Source organism: Gossypium arboreum, chromosome 1, assembly GCF_025698485.1.
Source record: "Gossypium arboreum isolate Shixiya-1 chromosome 1, ASM2569848v2, whole genome shotgun sequence".
Lineage (NCBI taxonomy): Eukaryota > Viridiplantae > Streptophyta > Magnoliopsida > Malvales > Malvaceae > Gossypium > Gossypium arboreum.
In genome coordinates, this window is record NC_069070.1 from 19646564 (window position 1) to 19668344 (window position 21781).

The 21781-nt window shown below is 34.6% G+C and overlaps 1 protein-coding gene across 2 annotated transcripts; it reads left to right on the forward strand.

The window, feature by feature from the left end:
• Window positions 1-738: 738 nt before the first annotated feature.
• Window positions 739-20954, forward strand: LOC108473596 (histone deacetylase 5). Of its 2 annotated transcripts, XM_017775264.2 has the most exons (15): window positions 739-1190; window positions 1483-1681; window positions 1768-1914; window positions 2032-2144; window positions 2400-2611; window positions 2722-2786; window positions 2988-3158; window positions 3328-3408; window positions 4137-4269; window positions 8943-9058; window positions 10053-10246; window positions 10414-10543; window positions 10628-10692; window positions 10807-10948; window positions 20616-20954. In XM_017775264.2, the coding sequence occupies exons 1-15, from the start codon at window positions 994-996 to the stop codon at window positions 20616-20618; spliced, it is 1968 nt and encodes a 655-aa protein (XP_017630753.1). In that variant the 5' UTR covers window positions 739-993; the 3' UTR covers window positions 20619-20954. The 2 variants fall into 2 exon arrangements, with proteins under 2 accessions (XP_017630753.1, XP_017630752.1); XM_017775263.2 differs by lacking the exon at window positions 20616-20954 and having other exon boundaries at window positions 10807-11215.
• The last annotated feature ends 827 nt before the right edge of the window (window positions 20955-21781 follow it).

Sequence of the window (21781 nt, forward strand, 5' to 3'; positions counted from 1 at the left end):
GATTCGGCAAGACCAGACAAAATTGACCCTATTAAAGTCTTTGCTCTATTCTCATTACACGACAATGAGCAAAGAGGGGGAGCTGTAATAGGCCAATTTAAAATAAAATATTATTTTTAAAAATTTTAAATTAAAAAGTAATACATTAAAAACAATCATACTGTACATTGGTGGCGCCATTTTATATGGCTCAAACAAATAAAATATTATTTTAAAAATTTAAATTAAAAAAAACACATTTAAACAAAACATATAGAGTATACTGGTGACGTTATTCTATATGACTCCACCAAATAAAATATTATTTTTAAAAATAAAAACACATTTATTAAAAAAACATTTGATATAAAGTGGTGATGGGATCCACCTAATAAAAAAACATTTTTTTATAATTTTAAAATTTAAAAAAACTAAAAAAAATTTACACCGACACATACAAAAGTGGTGGCGCCAAATTATTTGACTCTACCACCATATTTATTTTTTGACTCCCTAATTTTTCAAAAAGAGCAGTATTTCTTTGGCATTTATATAAGTAGAATCCTTCTACATGGCTCTACCAAAAAAATAAATTTTTATTAAGTTTGCTGACATGGTATATTGGTGATGTCAAACTTTTTGACTTTATTAATTTTTATTGTAAATTTCAGATCATTTACGTATATAATAAAAAGAATAGGTCATTTTCATAATTAATCAAAATTTTTAGGGTTATTTGTATAAAAAAACCAACCTGCGTCGTTGTATACCAGAAAGTAAATGGAATATAGATCGTCGGTCAAATCAAACTAGTAAGTCGTGTCACTTGTGGTCGTAAAAAGAAACTACATTCCCTTTTAAAGCTTTCCAAAATAAAGGGACAAAATGGGGAAACAAATTTCAAAATTTTAATTTTCGAACACAAATTTCGCTTATTTTGACTGCTGCTTCCTTTCTCACTTCTTCACTTGCTGAGACTCCGAGGCTAAGCAACACGGAGAAAGAGAGGGAAACATGATGGAGGTGGGATCAAGTGGGGGCAAGAGTAACTGCAACCGCATGAGCGATGCCAAAAATGAACGGCGGGTAGGCTTAATTTACGATCAGAGGATGTGTAAGCATCGAACTCCTTATGGCGATGATCATCCCGAGAAACCTGACCGAATCACCGTTATATGGAACAAGCTTGAACTCGCCGGCATTCCGCAAAGGTAATATTTTAAAAATTTCACCCACTAATCTGATATTTCCTTCCATTTTCTCCCGGTTTATTTCTGCTGAGAATTCCTTTTTTAAGTCAATTTTTAGAGTAATAAATAAATGAAAATGATTTCTATTGCAAATTTCATTTCAAATATTCAATTTATTTGAATTGGAAACATAATGTTATCCTAAACCCTAATACCTAACTGTTAAATTGATCCTCATATTATATTAGTTTCATTTCTTTCTTCTTCTTTTTTTTTTTTTTTAAATTTCGTTCTCGTTGTCTTTATCTTTTAGATGTGTGATTTTAAATGCAAAAGATGCCAAGGATGAATACATATGCGCTGTTCACTCCAAAAACCATGTTAATCTGATTCGAAATATAAGCTCCAAAGAGTATTCAAAGCGAAATCGGATTGCTTCCAAGTTAAATTCTATATATTTGAATGAAGGATCATCAGAGTCTGCATACCTTGCAGCCGGCTCTGTTATTGAGGTACATTATAAAAGTATTCTCTATAAACATTGGATTCGCATTTTAAAATAAAAAAACTGAAAACAGAAAATTTTTTTGTCATATAGGTTGCTGAGAAAGTGGCAAAAGGGGAATTGAATTCTGCTTTTGCTATTGTTAGGCCACCTGGACATCATGCTGAATATGATGAAGCAATGGGGTTTTGTTTATTCAACAATATAGCCATAGCAGCAAGTTTTCTACTTGATCAAAGGGTAAGAGAGCTAGATTTTACAAGTCAGAGTCATTTTTCCTATTTTTCGATGAAGCTTGCTAAGTCTTCGTGGAAAGTTACAACATTGAATTTTTAATTCATTCATGTTTTCTTTCAGCCTGAACTTGGTATAAACAAGATTTTGATAGTTGATTGGGATGTTCATCATGGTAATGGTACTCAAAAAGCTTTTTGGAGTGATCCTCGTGTTCTTTTCTTTTCTGTTCACAGGTACAGAACTAGTATGAGCCAATGATTTTTATGTATCACTTTGTATATGTTCTTACCCTTAATTTGCTTGTGGCAATTGTATATGCTATTGGTTGTTTTTCATATTTTAAATCTTTTTTGCCATGTTTGTTCAACTTTTTCCTTTTTTTGTAAGTGCAGGTTTTCAAATTGAATTATATTTTTTTATGATATTTATTCGCATATTGTTGTTGGCACCTAACCTATGTGAACGCTTTACTTTGTTTTCTCTTGCAGACATGAGTTTGGTAGTTTTTACCCTGCTAATTTTGATGGGTTTTACACCATGGTTGGAGAAGGGCCAGGTGCAGGATATAATATAAATGTCCCTTGGGAGAATGGCCGCTGTGGGGACGCTGACTATCTAGCAGTTTGGGACCATGTTTTAGTTCCTGTTGCTAAGGAATTTAATCCTGACATAATTCTAGTATCTGCAGGGTTTGATGCAGGTTTGATGGTTATAAACCAACTTACGCATTACATTGACAATTGTTGGAGTTTCAGCTGCTTTTAAGTCTCTCCATCATTATAAATCTTACTTATATGTTGTTTGTAACAGCTGTTGGTGATCCTCTAGGGGGATGTCGGTTAACACCTCATGGATATTCAGTTTTGTTGAAGAAGGTTAGTGATTATTTTTTTATCATTTCCTTAACTTCTCCCTTTTGATTTCTCTGTGCCCAATGTAGTTGATCTATAACTTTTAAGTACCCTTTCCCGTTCATAATTTTTTGAAGTGAGATCTACATTGTTGCTTCTTTTATTTATATCTGAAAAGATTGTTTTCTATATCTTTTCCATTTAATGCAACGTTTATTTTTCCAGTTGATGGATTTTGCTCAAGGTAGGATTGTCTTGGCACTAGAAGGAGGATACAATCTTGATTCTCTTGCAAATTCAGCCTTAGCTTGCATGGAAGTTTTGTTAGAAGACAAACCTATTTCCGAATTGTCTGAGGCATATCCATTTGAGTCTACATGGCGAGTAATACAAGCGGTAATAATCTGTTAAAAGTTGTTGCTGAGCTTTTTAGCCACTCCTGCTGTTAGCAGAATTAACTCTGCTCTCTTTTCCTCCTTTTTACTTTGGCTCCTAATCAGTTGCTAGCAATTTGTGCTTGTTTTAGTCTTTTCTTTGGCTGAAGCATGCTTGAACTCTTTGCCAGGTTCGTCAGGTGTTGAGTGCATACTGGCCAACATTAGCAGATAAACTGCCAACAAAATTGACCGATCAAAAAGCTCCTCCTGTAAGCTTTGTTTTTATTAAATTTGTCATATTCTGGAGATTTTAAAATTCATTAGCATAAACATAATAGAAACTAGATTATGTGACATACACGTTGTCAGTAAAGGAAACAAATTATACCAAAAAATATATAAAATCAACACCAATGATCAAACCCACACCCAAAGGATCTTAAATCTCCCATCTTAAGCCTTAACCACTGATTCATTTTGAGACTTCTTTTGAGGTTGTACTGTAAGCTATTTAATTTAAACACAATTATAGAATTATTGAAAGACATAAATGTCCTTATAATAAAATTTGATGCTTTTAAAATTTTTGGTTTTTTTGTCATTTCCCAACTGAGTTGGTGTTTGTTTAACTCGTGACACCAACTCGTTCAAGGACATTATAAGCAGTATAGATAGATGCAACAATTACTTTATTCTCCTATAACCACTAAAGAAAAGGAAAAGTTTATGTATGATTAGTCCATGGATGGTTTGTGATGCTAAATCATGTGAATTTTGAATGCATCTAAATCTATTTATGGAAAGAAGAGTGTATTTAAATGGAAAATATGAAAAAATGTGCAAGATGAATGTTTTTGGTTCTTGTCATTAAGGATGAAGCCATTGGGAGAATCGGGGTCTTTGTGAGATACATATTTTAGGGTTCTTGTTATTAATTTTAACGCAATGTTATTTGTTGCCCCTATACATCTTTCTAATATAGTTGTTTGCAATCCAGCATATTTTACTATCAAGCTCTGAATCCGATGATGAGGATGATGAAGCTTCGAAAATCATTTCAAAAGACCTAGTTCAAGCTATTGAGGACGTTGTAGAACCCATTTCGAAGTTGAAGATTGAAGATAATCATGGTAATAAAGTGAAGAGTAAGATCTTTTGTTTTTAGGCTTTATTTATCTATTGCAAAAACAAGTTTCAATAAAAAAGTTTTACATTTTTAGTTGTTTGTTTGACTGACAATTAACTTGTTAAAAGAAAAATGACTTATCTATCAACTAAAAGTAGCACTTTCTTTTTGGATATTTGTTGAGGTTCTGGTCTATCTCCCCCTCCTGGACCAACCCCGACAATGGAGTCCACTCATTCTGCAAACTCTCAAGTCCACTCCACTAATCCTCCTTTGGCTGAGGTTCCAATAGAGACAATACGCCCAAGCCAGCTAGTCGCTTCTTCCAGTTCTCTTCTTCACGATCCTTCCACTAGTGAATTAGATTAACTTTTCCCTTGGCAGGATCTATTGAAGTCAGGGCCAACTCCTTTCTCGTTGGGCTCTTCAATACAAGTTTTTGATCCCCCAATGTTAGAGAATCCTACTGAGGCAATACCTTTAATTCAATCAGCTGCTCCTCCTAATACTCTACCATAAGATGCTCCTTTCGTTGAAATAGGAAGAAACTTTCCTTGGCGTGATCTTTTGGAGTCGGAACCAATGTCCATCTCACTCAATACCATTTTCTAACAGAAACAAAATTTAGTGCCTCAACAGTTAAGAGAGGTGTTTTCCTCTTACCTTTTAGTTCTAAAATGTGTCCTCTGTCCCTCATGACCCAAATTTCACAATCCTTATCTGTAGAACATAGTCTTTGGAGTGGGGCCCTTGCAGATGCTAGCAAGGGTTCTGATGAGAAAATTACAGATTTAGAAAAGTCAAAGAAAATTGGCGAGAACTCTTTGACTGAACTACGCCAAAAGTATCAAGAATTTACCAATTTAATTGGGAGGTTGGATTCTCAGGTTATAACTCTGAAGGGTAAATATAAGAATGCTAAAATTAAGAATGAAGAATTAAAAGAGGAAGTCAATCAGTTGAAGGATGAGAAGTCTACTTTAGAAGAGAAACTTAGACCTCAGAAGGAATGCAACAGAGTAGAGTTAGAAAGTCTATGCCAGTCCCGTGAAGAAATTTCCAGAAAATTTCGGGAGGATACCAAGAAGAATTTTAGTGATGCTCTGTTTGAATGGAGATCAAATCTTATTCTACATGCCCAAGTGGCTACAAGTCCTCTTGATCTTAGTCACGTAAATTTCAACTGTCTCAGGGACATTTCTTCTGTGTCTCTTAATTTTAACGTTTACCATCCTGATGGTGAAGAGTGAGAAGCATTTCAAAGAGAGTGGAAACAGTTTGATGATTTTGTCATTCCCACTACACCCAATGTTGCAGACAATGAAGATAGCTCAGCCACAAAGGATCAAAATCTTGAAGATCCTCCAACTAAAAGGGTACCAACTAAACCTACTAATTAGCCTAATGAGGGAGAGGATTGAAATTTTCTTTGTTAAATCTTGTATTTTACTTTTCGTTAGTTTGATGATGTATTTCAACTTTATCAATGAATCTACTCCTTTTGTCTCTAATTGTCTTACTTATTTCAGAATCATTTTACTGTCTTTCTCACAATACTATATTTCACATACCTGAGAGATTAAACCAATCTCGATGTATTATGCATACAAGGTTTCTTACCATATTAACTGTCCGAGAATCGGCTGAATTAGGCTCTGATACTAATTTATAACATCCTCTACCCGATTCGATTCACTGAATCTGGATCTCCGGGTTACGCCACACAAATCTCAACTAAAATCATTTTACTAAGAATAAATACATTAAACTCAAATATGAACCGTCTTATTAATCAATCTACTATAGAAATATAAATATTATAAAACTTTACAACTAATCTTCCCTAAAGCAATCATCTAATGCATACATCTTCATTAAATTAGATTCCTACATTACACTACTACACAATTCTGTATGCATAATATTCCAATACACCATTTCTTGGCGTAGGCTTGGCATCATCCTTATAGGCGCAAATCCAATGTCAAAATCTAAAACAGTAACAACATGAATAAGTTCATAAGAACTTAGTGAAAGTCAAATAAAAATACCTTAGTGATTACTTATGAAGTTGAGGATCATTTTTACCATATGCTTGTTTATTCAATTACTTTGGCGGATACTATCACAATTTTGGACTTACTCTTATGCGCCAACTACTACACACTTACTTGTATCAATTCTTTATACTATTAGACTAGCTTATAATCATTCCATATATCTCTGTACTCTTCTCTTGCTTAATATTCCAGTAATCTTGTTGAGTAATTTGTTGTGTCCCATTAAAAGAAACATTCGGGAATTTATACATATTATCACTGTTCATGATCTACCTCCACTGTTCATGACTTAACCTAACTATTTATAAGACTGACACTCTGAGTAGGCCTCGTGCATGTTGGACATGTGTATCGTTCCAAGTCGCATGTTAGAGTTCGCGGTCCCTTTCAAGTCAACTCTTTGGGTGTATGCAAACTAATACCGTGAGCTCCTTTCAACTCTTACGAGCTGAAATCGTGAGCTCCCTTCAACTCCCGTGAGACGATATCGTGACCTCCCCTCCTCTTTTACCAACATCGAAGAAATCTTCACAAATTTCTCTGTCATCATCAAATAACTGCAAAGTTTTCGTTACCTCTCAGCCTCGAGCTTGTGAACCCTCTCTTCACTTATCACATCCAGATTGTCCAAGTCTAAAATTTGATTTGACTGTCACCACTTGCTGTGAATTTTGGCCTCGCTCCTCCTGCTCACACGAGTCTGTTTGACCGAAAAAATATGACATTGTCTGGCCAAATGCTGATCAGAGTTCATGAATCCCACCCTTGTTCTAGTAGGGAACTTGATTTTTATGCAAAAAGTGTCGATCATCATCTTAGCCATCCGCATGATAGGGCGTCCAAAAATGGCGTTGTAGGTCATGGGATGGTCTACGACGAAAAATTGAACATATTTTGTAGTAGTATGCTTACTATCCCTAAAGGTAACAGGTAAAGTAATACATTTATGGTACGCTTCCCAAGTCAGTACCTCAACAACACCATCACCGTCAACTAGAATTCTCTTAACCTCAAACCTAGCAATAGTTGTTGTTGCCACCATAGGATCGTTCCCTTCCTCGTTGCAGACTGAATCCTCATCTTTCTCACTGAACTTTACCCGCCATTTCTCTTGCTGACGTGGCATCTTAAGCGAATTAACAGACATCACACTTCTGAGGTGTGTTTTCCTTTTTGTGTTGGACGTCTCTCATTCTTCATTTGTACCAATTTTAATATGTATCGTACCCCTGGCCTTCTGCTTGCCCTTATCAACACCTCGCAAACCCTGCCTTGATGGTGAAGCTTCCTGTGCTACAAATTCTTTTAGTTAGCCATTTCTGACAGCCTCATCGATTACATCCTTCAAAGTAAAACAATCTTCTGTCTTGTTCCTCTATCATTAAGAAAACTATATCTGTCCCTTAAATTAGACCTCAACTGACTAGGCCACATAGGTGATGGACTTGACAAAATTCCTAAGCTTCTCACCTGGTTAAGAATATGTATCGTACCCCTGGCCTTCTGCTTGCCCTTATCAACACCTCGCAAACCCTGCCTTGATGGTGAAGCTTCCTGTGCTACAAATTCTTTTAGTTAGCCATTTCTGACAGCCTCATCGATTACATCCTTCAAAGTAAAACAATCTTCTGTCTTGTTCCTCTATCATTAAGAAAACTATATCTGTCCCTTAAATTAGACCTCAACTGACTAGGCCACATAGGTGATGGACTTGACAAAATTCCTAAGCTTCTCACCTGGTTAAGAATATAGGTACGCAAAACATTTAAAGGAGTGTAAACTTCAAATTTTCCACGGGGATCTTACCCTCTCGTGTGCTCGCCTTGGGGCCTCTGGAATGTCCTAGGCAACTCATTTTGTGAATGAACTCATTTGTTGTCCCCCACCTTAGACTCGCAGGTTCTGGGAAGAATGACCTTGCTGGTTACGTGCCCGCTGAAGACTTTTAAATTGTCTATCATCCCTCAGAAAAGTACCACAGGCTACCCTCTTAATTCGGCTTAAGCGAACTTATGTGCCTTTTCATACAACAAGTCCGCCAAATTACTGGCACTTTCTGTTGCTTGGACCCTCGTGGGCTTGCTCTTTCCTTGGGCCTTAGTTTGTTCCTATGTTGGTATAATAGCGTGTGTCCGTTGAGTGTGGGTCTTTGTTAGACAATAGTTCGAGGTTGAGTCTATGCTTGACAATAGTTTTAGGTTGAATATGTGCTCGACAATAGTGCATCTAATTGATTTCTAATGCAGGATAGTAGGTCAGAGACATTATGGCCATCTAGGCCTCGTTTGGCAATGTTTAGATTGCTTGCGTTGTTGTTTGGTAATCTTTTTATTACTATTTGGACCAAAACTTCATTTTATTATTAATAGTAGATAAAATTACATTTTTAAATAATTTTAAATATCTTAATATGTATGTCAAGATTACTATTTGACAAAATGTGCAAACTATTCAGAAAATTACTAGGTAGTCAAAAGATTTTTTATCGAGCCATGTAAATATTCAAAAATCTTTTCATGAAAATGTCGTTTGTTTAAATAACTTTCTGAAAGCCAATTTTTGCGAAACAATCAAGTCTTAATTTTATTTGAAAGAATAAACTCCATGTTGAATGCAGATGAAGTAAATAGTGCCCTGTGGAGATCAAAGCTATCCAAGACTGACATTTGGTATGCCAGTTTCGGATCAAATATGTGGAAGTCAAGGTTCCTCTGCTATATTGAAGGTGGACAGGTATGCATTCTGTTACAAAGATGGATGAATCCCTTCATATGGAATCAAAGATGTTTCTAGATCTGGTAGCCTTAAGACATTAACTAATATCATAACCATGTGTCATTAGACCTAACGATTCATGTTTCTGTGTCGTGTTTTTGTAGTTTCCTTGTTATAATCATGCTTAATATGTTTATATTTATAATTAGACATGTTAATACTCCATATTGTATAAATTTTTAGGCAGTTATCTATTTGTGTCGTATTTTTTGTGTGCGGGTGCATGCGTGTGTTTTTGTGTTATGTCATGTAAAATATCGTGTTTTATTTAATTTTTTATGCTTTGTAATATTTCCATATTGAGGTATTTTCCTACTAAACTCGGTTAGCAATTGACAGGTGGAAGTTGGAGGAGGATGGAAAATGAACTTTTTCTTAAAAAAACTACTATTGAAGTATGCCTTCGTCCAATAGCTTTAGAGATTATGTAGTGTTTTCCTGATGTAGTTTCATAAGGCTTGCATAAGGGGAAAAAGTCTCCATTTTAGGCACTTTCCATTAACTCCTTTAATTGGGAAACATATTGGGGTTATTAACCAGGATCTAGATGCTTCCCAAAAAAGAGCATAAGAAATGCATTAGCTTTGTCTATTGGAATGTCTATTGTATTAGCTTTTACTCTATATTGTTTTTGATCTGATATCCTTTTTTATGATTCGAACTCAAGTGTATCTGATACTAGCATATTCTTTTAATTTTTTAAATGCATTGGATACCTTTTGAAGGATTATATCCCTATACCCATATTATGCATGAACATGGATGCTTCAAGAAAAGTGAAGAGTCAAAGCAACATAGGTCTTTTGTTTTCTTGAGCACCATGGTTTTAGCACTGGAGCACCATTTCTCCTCATTTTCAGACCACTTCTCCCCCACCCTTTTTCTTTTTTCTTCGCTTGTCCCACTTTAATCTACTTAATGTTAATCATGAAATTCGTAAATATGATTCTAGGTCATAGGCATGAAAAAGCTGTGTTCTGGTTCTGTGGATAGAAACCCTCCAAAGGAGACTCGCTGGAAAGCTTTTCCTCATCGTCTTTTCTTTGGTCGTGATTTTACACAAACTTGGGGTCCTGGAGGGGTTGCTTTCCTTGATCCTCGAAGCAACAGTGAAGATAAAGCATACGTGTGCCTCTATAAGATCACGTAAGTTCTTCTATGTTGTACTTTTCTATTTTAAATTTTTTCCTCTTAGATAGGTGATAATTTCAATCTCTGTTGCAATTCTTTAGAGACAACTCTTGGATGTGTTTGATTAGTCTGCTTGAGTTTTAACTCTCTCGAAATTGTCATTTCTTTGGCATCTTAAACAGGTTAGAGCAGTTCAATGATGTTCTGCTGCAGGAAAATGTTCCTGATCATGACATGAATTCTCCTTTATTTGATCTAAATGCTTTAGACTCAATACTCAATGAAGGTTCAATTCCTGTGGAGGCTGTCAAGGTAATCCATGTATACATTTGCATTTTCTGCTGTCAATGTTTTAAGGGTTATGCTGTCTTACAAGCAATTATGTTTCTCTTGCAGAGAGGTTGGTACCATAACGTTGTCTACCTTGGAAAGGAGGATGATATACCTATACTGACTATGACGTACGCTTAAACACACTTTCTTGGCAACTCGATTATCATTCCCTGAACTCATCTAAAAACCTCTGCATAATTTGTATAATGCTTTTGCTTTTTTGTTTATTCGATGATGTTCAGGTGTCCCCTCTCTGTGATTGAAAGCTTTAAGTCGGGAGAGATTCCTTTATGTGCTCCTAGCAAAGATTATGCTGACACCTTAGTAAGAGGCCTTGTTGAAGGCAAACAACTTTCGGAAGGGGATGCGACGACTTACATTCAGGTAGCATCCACCAAACCCTTATGATTGCTTATTGCAACTCTTTGTTGCCATATTTTAGATGCAAATTTCTGAAGTAATTAGCCATTAATGGTACAGAGTTAAGCCATTCTAGTCCCAACAATTGACAATAGATGATAGGGTAATCTCCTGCTATTATGTGTGATATTGATCCATTTTGTGTATTTAATTGGTATTTAAGCAGCTGTATAACTAACAAATATTTTGATTGTATGTTATCCGAATTCAAGTGAGGGTTGGATTAGAGCATATGTTCGATATGAATATATGGTTTTTTTTTTATATATATATTCAAAACTACTTGAATTCGACTAAAAAAAAAAAAAACTTAAATTTGAAGGTCATTGTTGAGTCAAGCACAAGGAGTCCAGCTATTGCACTAGCTGAATTCGAATGTCCTAATGTTTGACTGAAGTGACTTGCAAATTTAATCGATTTTTTTTTTTTTGTATTTTTAATTAATGTTAGAAATATCTCAATTCTAGCTTAATAACATAAAAAAGTCGAGCATGAATATTGAGTTGATTTTTACTTAGTAATCAAATTTAATTGAACCTAATGAAGCAATTGATTGTCTGGAATTGAGTTAAATTTTAAAATGTAACAAAATTGAGTTTTCGAGTCGAGCATAATAACCTCATGTGTTTTACAACATGGGCTTAATTCGTCGTTGCTTTCACCAGTGTTGGACTCGAGTTGTATTCGTTTAACCATCTTGTTCTTTTATAAATCAAATAAATACTTTTATTTTATTTATTTACTTATAGATTATGAGAAAGAGTATAATGGTATATTTTTATCCTATACTTAATAAGGTATTATTTTTTTTGGCGGAAAAAGAAAGTTTAAAGGAATCTTAATACAGTCTAGCTACATAGTGGCAACAAGGCTAGTCCTCCCTTGATAAAAAACATTCCACCAGTGTACCGGACCATCTGGAGGTCTATCTAAAACACACAAATTAGATCCACCTGCTCTTGTAATTTTGGCCATAACATCAGCCCAAATGTTTTGTTTCCTATTAACGTGTCTGAACATTTCTCTACGTCGAATCTCAGCTGCACAATGTCATTCTCTACCTCAATACTTCTGTATCTCCTGTTTAATACTCATGCCGGAAGTTTAATTGGAAATTTGAAAGGGTTTGAATAAAAAAATTAAATTCAAAAAATGAGATTGGATAAAAAAATTAGGTTCATCTAAAATACGGGTTAGATTTGGAGTTTGAACATCCAAGGCTTGAGCTTGACTCAACATATTTTTTTATGTTTATAACATATAACTAAAAACCTTATCACGAATGCATGTATGTGGAAGTCATATATTTAGAATATAGAGCTGTGTTTAAAAGTAACATACAATAAATAATAAAATTATGGTTTAGAATTAATTAATAGTAACATGTGAAAATGTATGATGTTAAAATGAAAAAAATCATATCAAATTGTGAGTAAAATAAAATTTCAATACAAAAACATATCATATTAAGAATACTAAATGAATATTGTTAACTACTTGAGTTAACAAAGGAAGTGGTAGTTTGATTGGTGGTTCACTTGAAGCCTAGGCAGAGAGCTATTGAGGTTAGGTCGGCCTTTTTCATGGTCGAGTTGAGAAGAAGGAGATGAAAATAGTGGAAGTAGAAGAAGTGTCTTGTGAGTTGTCACATGAGTATTTTATAGTGGGAGACAAGATTGCCTACATGTTTAGAGACTATTGGCATTGAGGTCTGATTTGGTTTCCTGGCAGTGACATTCATATAAGGTCCTAAGATATTACGTCTTAGGACAACCAGATAATCAATGATTTTGAACTTCCCACATGTGTCTCACATATGTCTAGTAAAGGTGTGATGTTGTTTGAGGTTTGCCCATGGTAAAAAGTGGAAGGTACACTAGTTTGGTCAAGTTCGCCAGATACACATGGTTTGCTAGAGGACCAGCTCTGTTGGAGGCCACATGTTTGGCATACGTGGTGTAAGTATAACAGTTGCCTCTCAGACGAGGGAATGTTATACAGTAACCTTCGCAAGTTTGTTGAGAGGGTCACAAAATGGTAGGAAAATAATTTCTTTGACTAAGAGTAGTTATAACAAAATTGATGTTCGTATATTTTTACTTTTATCTATAAATTTAAATTTGAGTTTGCAAATTTAAGGTGAGATATGCATTTTAACTTGTTTAAGAAGTTATAGAAGTGTGTTTTGATTGAACGATGCATTTGTTAAATTTTCTAGAAAATCACAATAAATGATCATAACCATTCACATGTTTTATTGTAAGTGGGTAAATTTATATTATTTATGAAGATAATGTGCGAATGGGTGCATAATAATGTGTTGAATAAATTTATAATAACCGAAGAGTTTTTTATTTTTTGATAAATAGAGAATTGAGGAATTGGCTTTAAGTGTTCTTTTTCACTGTTTAAAATTTCTTTCATTCTCTGAAAATCTTTTCCATTCATTTCTGCTTTGGATCGTTATTTGGCCATCTTTATTTGCTTTCTGCTAACGGAAATTCACAACTCCACAAATCTTTTACTTGATCATTTTTTCTTGTATCCCTCGGTCTCTTCTTCCTATCTTTCCTTCTGTTGGTATTTTATCAGAAAAGAAAACTAAAATGATGAAGAAAACTGAACTGAGAAGTCAAGTAATTGAAATGGAAAAAAGGTGTATTTTATTGAACTGAAACTAGTTGTTTATATAGTAAACAAGTTAACAACTACTAACTAAAAATAGGCTAATAATAGAATCATAATCTTTAACAAAAATCTCTAAAAAAATCTTAAATAAATCAAAGTTATGGTTATATTTAAAAATAGCTAGATTATGATAACTGAAGCAAATCTTCAACACTCCTCCTTGCTTCATTTGCTGCAAACACCAAGTGTTATGGAAACTTCAAATTTGCTTATTGGGAGCGGCTTGGTGAAGATATCTGCAACCTGCTCCTCTGTTTTGCAATGAACCAATATAACGTTACCTTTTTTTTTGCACTTCCCTCAAAAAGAAAAGCTTAATGTTGAAATGTTTAGTCTTTTCATGAAATACTGGATTATGAGAAATTGCAATGGGAGCTTGATTATCAACGAAAATCTTTGTGCTTTCCTTCTGTTCAAGGTTAAGATCACTTAATAATTTTCTCAACCACAAAGCTTCATTAATAGCAGCTGCTGCAGCAACAAATTCTGCTTCAGCAGTAGATTGAGCTACAGTTTCTTGCTTCTTCGAGCTCCATGAGAAGACACCAGATCCAAAAGTAAAACAATAGCCTGATGTACTCCTCATGTCATCAATGGAACCTCCCCAATCACTATCAGAGAAGCCAACAAGCTTGAACTCTTTATTGCTTGTGAATTTAACACCAAAATTACTCGTGCCTTAGATATAACGAACTACTCTCTTGGTAGCCCTGAGATGTAATTCACTAGCACAATGCATAAATCTTGACAAAATACTTACATCATTTAAAATATCAGGACGTGTTACTGCAAGATACATTAAGCAACCAATCAAACTTTTAAAATATCCCTCATCAACTTTATCAGCTCCATCTTCTTTACACAGCTTCTCCTTTTGTTTCATAGGAGTGCTTACTTCCTTGCACTCTTCAAGCTTGAATTTCTTTAAGATTTCCTTGGCATACTTCTTCTGGCAGATGAATACTTCATGCTCAGCCTGTTTAATTTCCATTTCAAGAAAAAAAAATCAATCCGAGATCTGTCATATCAAAAACCTTCATCACCTCTTGTTTGAATTCCTTAAGCAATCGTGCATTATTTCCCATTAGCAAAAGATCATCAACATAAAGAGAGAATATCAAAATATCATTATTTTGAAGTTTGACATAAAGAGTGGTCTCGGACAGATTTTTTTTCAAAACCCGAACTCAATAAATGATCATCTATCTTTTTGTACCAAGCTTTTGGAGCTTGTTTCAGTCCATAAAGAGCCTTCTTGAGAAGAAACACCTTGTTTTCTTCTTCTTTCTTCACAAAACCTTTATGCTGTTCAACATAAATTTCTTCCTGCAAAATGTCATTTAAAAAGGCTGAGTTTACATCAAGTTGATACACTCTCTAATTCATTTGAGCAACTATAGCAAGTAAAAGTCTTATGGTGTCCAAACGAGCAACTGATGCGAAGGTGTCTGAATAGTCCACACCAAAAACTTGTACATAGCCTTTAACCACAAGTCTTGCTTTGTGCTTGTTGATTGAGCTATTAACATTAAGCTTGGTTCTGTACACCCACTTGACTCTAATCACCTTCTTAACATGGGGTCGATCAACCAACTCCTATGTTTTTTTTTCTCAATCATGGACAACTCCACCATCAGTACAACCACCAATTTTATGTCCTTCATTGCCGTAGCAAAATTTGCAGGTTCACAAATAGCTATATTGCATCTTGCATAAATGTCAGTGAGCAATCTAGTACCTCTTGTTGGAGCATCATCCACCAACTTATTCAGCCAATTTTTATCTTTATCTGTGGTTGAAACAAGAAATTTAATCTTCAACTATGTTGTGCTTTGGCCACTTTCTCATACCAGTTCTACTCTTCATTTTCCACGAAATGAACATCTCTACTTATAACAATTTTCCCAGACTGCGGTTGGAAAATTTTGTAAGCTTTTGCAACAATGCTATAGTCGATAAAGACTCATGGAAGTGCCTTTTTGTTTAACTTGTCTCTCTTGATCTGAGGAACGTGACTGAAACAAAAACAACTAAATGTTTTGAGTAAATTTAAAGATGGTTTATGACCATACCAAGCCTCATAGGGTGTTTGATCCTTGATCGCTTTTGTGGGCAATCTATTCTGTAGGAAAATTGCAGTATGAGCTGCTTCTGCCAGAACTTTTTGGGTAAATTTTTCTCATGCAACATACATATAGTCATGTTTAAGATGTATTTGTTTTGCCTCTCACTAAATCCATTCTGTTGCAGAGTATAGGGAGCTGTTAATTGATGTTCAATGCTAGCTTCTTCATAAAATGCATTTAAATTTTCTGATGTATACTCATTGCCGTCATCGAACCTTAATATTTGAATGTGGTTGCCAGTTTGATTTTCCACAGTCTTCTTGAATTTCTAGAATATTCCAGCCACTTCTAACTTGAATTTTAAGAAGAAAATCCAACATATTCTTGTAAATCATCAATAAAAGCAACATAATACAGACTCCTGCTAATGAAAGAGTTCTTTGAGGTCCAAAAATGTCTGTGTGAATCAACTGTAACTTACAAGTGGTTCTCCATGCTGTCTTGGGAAATGGCTTTCTATTTTGCTTTCCAAATTGACAAGCCTTACATGTCGGTATGTGATCATTAAGTTCTGGAAGATCAATTGCCATTTTTTTGGACTTCATCTGCAATATCCCCTGATGGTGATAATGTCCAAGCCTTTTATGCTAAAGCATTGTGAGGCTTTCTTTGATTAGAAAATCTAATTGCTCCTCTTGCATTGGATTGAGGGAAAAACTCCTTCTTGCCATCTTAACTTCGAACATCTTTTGTCCTGTAGCATCCTCTATCACACATGCCTTTTTCATGAACTTCACTTTGAATCCATTCTCTACTAATTGACCAACACTAAGTAGGTTTTGATTAATATCAGGTACATATAAAACATCAATAATGAACTTGGTACCTGAACAACTTGTAATGGCTATAGTGCCCTTTCATTTGACTGTAATGTAGTCACCGTTCCCAATTCTGACCTTCTTGGACTCGGTACTCTTCAGTTCTTTGAAAAACTCTTTGTTATGTGTCATATGAGTAGTGCAACCACTGTCAGTGAGCCAGTTTTCACTTACTTCGTGACTAGTGAAACAAGTTACAACAAAAAGTTGATCTTCTTCTTCTTGATCTGCCACATGCGCTTCATCTCCTTGTTACTGATTTTTGTACTTACAAAAAACAGCTTCATGGCCCATTTAGTTACACTTATTGTACTTTGCATCTGGTCTTCTCCAACACTTGAAAGGAAGGTGACATTTCTTGCCGCAATGTTGATATGGAGGGTAATCATTCTTTACTCCTGATATTCTATTTCCAATTTTACTTTTGTTCCCAAAAGCAGAGCTTTCTCCACTCGCAACGTGAAACTTTTTGTTCTTTGACCTCCTGTTCTTTCCATCATCTTGATGCTTAATTAGTAGAGCATCTTCAACAGCCCCTTCTTGCCTCATTATACTCCTTTGCTCTTGTGCTTGTAAAGCACTTAAGAGTTCCACCAAAGTAATCTTTGACATATCCTTCATGTTCTCTAAGGTGGCGATGGTAGCCTCAAAACTTTCAGGTATTATTGCAAGAATTTTCTCCACAATCCTTGAATCTACTAGAAATGAGCCTAGCAACCTGACCTTATTGGCTATGTTAAGGAGCCTTTCAGAATACTCCTTGACTATCTCAGTCTCCTTCATCTTCTACAGTTCAAAATCACCTACAAGATTTAACACTTGTATCCCGCGAATTATCTTATCTCCTTTGTACTCAGTTTGAGATAATCCCATATCTTCTTTGTTGACTTTAGAGACATAATTCGTGTGAAAATAGTTGGTGAAACTGCAGCAAACAAATAGGTTTTTGCTTTTGATTTCCTTGTCTTATTTTCTTTTTGTGTTTTGATTTGTGCCATAGTGGGGTTGGTAGGTAATGTAGGAATCTCGTAGTATTCTTCCACAGCTTCCCAAAGATCTATAGCCTCTAGGTAAGTCTCCATTCGCATTGCCCAAATCTGATAATTATCTCTATAAAAAATAGGTAGCGCAATCGAAGAGAAATTAATTTCACCTTCCATAATGCAACAAACATTAACAGAGGTCCCTCAAGAAGAAAGCTCTGATTACCAATTGTTGAAATTTTATCAAAAAAGAAAATTAAAATGATAAAGAAAATTGAACTGAGAAGTCAAGTAATTGAAATGGAAAAAATGTGTATTTTATTGAACTAAAACTAGTTGTTTATATAGCACACAAGTTAACAACTATTAACTAAAAATAGGCTAATAACAAAATTATAATCTTTAACAAAAATCTCTAAAAAAATTGAAATAAATCAAAGTTATGATTATATCTAAAAATAGCTAGATTATGATAACTGAAGCAAATCTTCAACACCTTCCTTCCTAAAATTTTCTTTTCTAGAGTACAGTTCCCTTTCTACTCTGATGTTAAGATTCTCATAGATAAATCTTCCATTCTCGGCCTACTTAGCTTGTCTATTGGTTGGATCCTCAATAGAAGGCATAAGCAATGTGATAATTTCTGACTTACAGGGATACACCGTTCGGATACAACATGGTGGTTTACATGTTTCCTTAGGAAATTTGTTTTCCCTTCATTGTCTTTATTCTTGGGGTGAACCAAGGAAAGGGTCGACTAAGTGACGCTAATAACTACCTCTTTCCCTTTTGGATGAGATGTTTGGTTACAAGAGGTTACATATTTCTGTTTTTAGTCAACCTAGAACAAGGCAAGGATCTGTAAAAAAATTCGATAGGGTTTTTTTTTTCCCTCTTCCCAATTTTCTCTAGGTCCCAATTCATGGCAACTCCTACTATAACATCGGGTAGAGACTACTTCAGCATCACTCACTTCTTTACCTCAGAGGTTTAAGTTTAAGCCTTTGAAGGGTTGTTAAAATGATATGGGTAGAATCTGCATCCTGATGAAAAGATGCAGTTGTAAAATGGGGAGCCACCCAATCTTTCGACAGATACAAAATATGGCATCCAGGCGAATCTCCTTTCTCAACTTCTTCACTTAATCCCTATTCAAACCTGACGCAATGGTCCTTCTTGCCGGGTTTCAAACTCACGGGTAAAATTTTCCATTGATAGTGGTCTTTTTAATGCAGATATTACCTTTCCTATAGTTGCAACAAGGAGGTTGACATGAGGAATTCGACGGTTTCCTCATTTTCAAGCATTTAGCTCGATTATTCCTACTGTAATAGCCCGTTTTTAGTCAAATCAAAATAGTGGTTTCAAAATTACAAATTCGAAGTCAAAATTATTATTTTATTATTAGTTTAATGTTTACATCATGCTAGTATGATTGTGTGAAAATTTTGTTAAGAAATTTTATCGTTTGAATGCTTAATTTGATAAAAAGGACTAAATCGCGTAAAGTGCAAAAGTGGTGTTCTAATAGTTAAAGGTGTTTAATAGCTATAGAACTTTAAAGTGGAGGTCCTTAAGTGATAATTAGACCATTATTGTTTTATTTGACATTTATGAGATTGGTTTACTTGAAATTTGTAATATGTTATAAGGTTATAAAAGTAAATTAATTAATAAAGGTTAATTATAATAAAACAAAAAATTCTATTATCTTCCATTATCAATATTTTAACCGAAATTTAAAAGAATAAAATCCATGGGAATGTGCTAGGGTTCGGCTACTTTAAAGCTTAAATTGGTGAGTGATTTTTGTCCCCTTTTTAATGATTTATTGTTTTTGGAATCGTTGTAGCTTAATCTAGCTAGCCCAGAGACTAAGTTGCAAAATTGTTAAAGGTTTAGAGTTTTAACATTGATGAATATAGGTGTATTTTTATGTTTGATGATAGAAAATAAATGGTTGTTGTTAGATAAACAACATTTTTTAAGAGATTTTTGATAAAATTGTCAATTAGGGATTAAATTGAGAAATGTGAAAATTTTATGGTAGAAATGTGAAATAAATGAAAAATATGAGCTATTATGATAATAAGGGAAATTCAACTAGCATGGGTAGGGACCTAATTGCATGAATTTGTATTTTTATAAGCTAAGGACTAAATTGTAAAGAAATTGAAATATTAGGGGTAAAAGTGTAATTTTTCCATAATATGCATTTTGGACTAAATTGAATAGGATGATAATTGAATAAGTTAAATTTCATATTATTTAGATCAAGAAAAGCGAAGTTAGGATCTAGATCGATGGAAAAATAAAGTATTGGACTAGTCGATCATGTTCTAACATTTTTGTGATCGAGGTAAGTTCATATGTTAATAAACATTAATATAATTGTGTTTTAAATGCTTTATTATTAAATTAATTATGAATACGACCTTACGGATATGTTCGACCAAGATTCGGCAAAGTGAAATCCCGGTTGAACTTTAGGAATAGATTGGGATACGAATGACATGTCATTAAGGCTTATGTGTTTGGGTGCTAGTCCGTACGTCCTACTGGTGGTTGAGTTATCTGGAATATGTTGCGAATTCTTATTAGCTTGTGTGAGCAGCACCGTGTAGTTACGTCTTGACTGTCAGCTTGTGTGAGCAGACCCGTTGATAGCTTAAGAGTGAACATTATATGATATATGAGATTGAGATAGCTTCGACTATGTATTGACACTTAGGGTGCGAGATTCCTGAGTATCTGATATTATTCCAAATGGTTCAATGGGTCTATCAAGGATATGGATGAGTATGAGATTGATACAAGTTGGTACAGGTATGTACATGAACCATACAAGCATTGAATCGAAGAAACTTGTGAATTTCATATCTAACCTTGTGAATGAATATGTGATAGGTTTGTGGATTAATATGCTTAAATTGTGTACATATGGTAAGTTGAGTTTATTACTATACGATCTTACTAAGTTTTATACTTACTCTGTTTACTTTTTCGTGTTTTATAGTGATTATCAAAGTTTGCTCGGATTTGGGAGTCGTAGAAGATCTCATCACACTATTAAGCTATCATTTTGGTACTTTTGAACTTATGTATTTAGTTGTATGGCATGTATAGTAGTGTGGTTGATATGATATTTATGTTGGTAATGGAATTAGCCATTTGATTTAGCATTGTAGATGAAGTATGTTTAGTTATGTGTATAATCATGTGATTTGTCTTATTTTGGTTTATTTGGTTATGTATGTATATGTGCAAATGTCTTTTGTTATATGGTTGTAATTGTTAAATTAGTACTTGTTGTGAATTGGTATTTTGAGTACCAAATGATTGAGATTTGAGATTATTATGCTTGTGGTTTTAGGTAAAGTAATGCATAATTGAAACTAATCATATAGGTGATTTGTGAATATGCAATTGGTATGAAATTGAACGGAAAATTGTGATACTTATGTATCTTGTGGTTGATGGTATTAAATTAGCATGAATTAGGCTTGGTTGAGATTGGTTTGAATGCCTATTTATGCCATGTTATTTGCCATTTGATTTGTGTAGGTGAATGCAAATTTGGGTGAGAAAAATGGTTTGGTAAATAGCTTATTTTTTTCCACAGGGGCAGAGACACGGGTATGTCTCAACTGTGTATGATAAAAGGTTAGGTGACACTACCGCGTGTCCTCTGATACCTATTTAGAAACCAAGTGAGTATACTCTACAAGGCCCAACACACAGGCGTGTGACTTGGCCATGTGGCATAAGTCAGTATACCTACAGTTTTGGCACGGCATAACACATGGCCTGACACACGGGCATGTAAAGCCATTTCAAAGGGCACACGGGCTAGTCACAAGGGCGTGTGGTTGGCCGTGTGACCTAAGTCAGAGAGTTACACGAGGTCAGACACGGGCTGGGACACGGCCATGTGATCCCATTTTGAATGTCCACACGACCTGTGACATGGGCGTGTGTACCCTGTATATTGTAAAATTTTCTATATTTTCCAAAAATTTCTTGAGTTATCGGTTTAGTCCCAAACCACTTCTAATGCATGATTTGTGCCTCGTAGGCTCGTATTAGGGACATTATGTTTAAGTGTGAATGATTATTATTTGGATATGAAAAATATATGAGAAATATATGTTTATTTAGGTAATAAGTTCGGTAATACTCTAT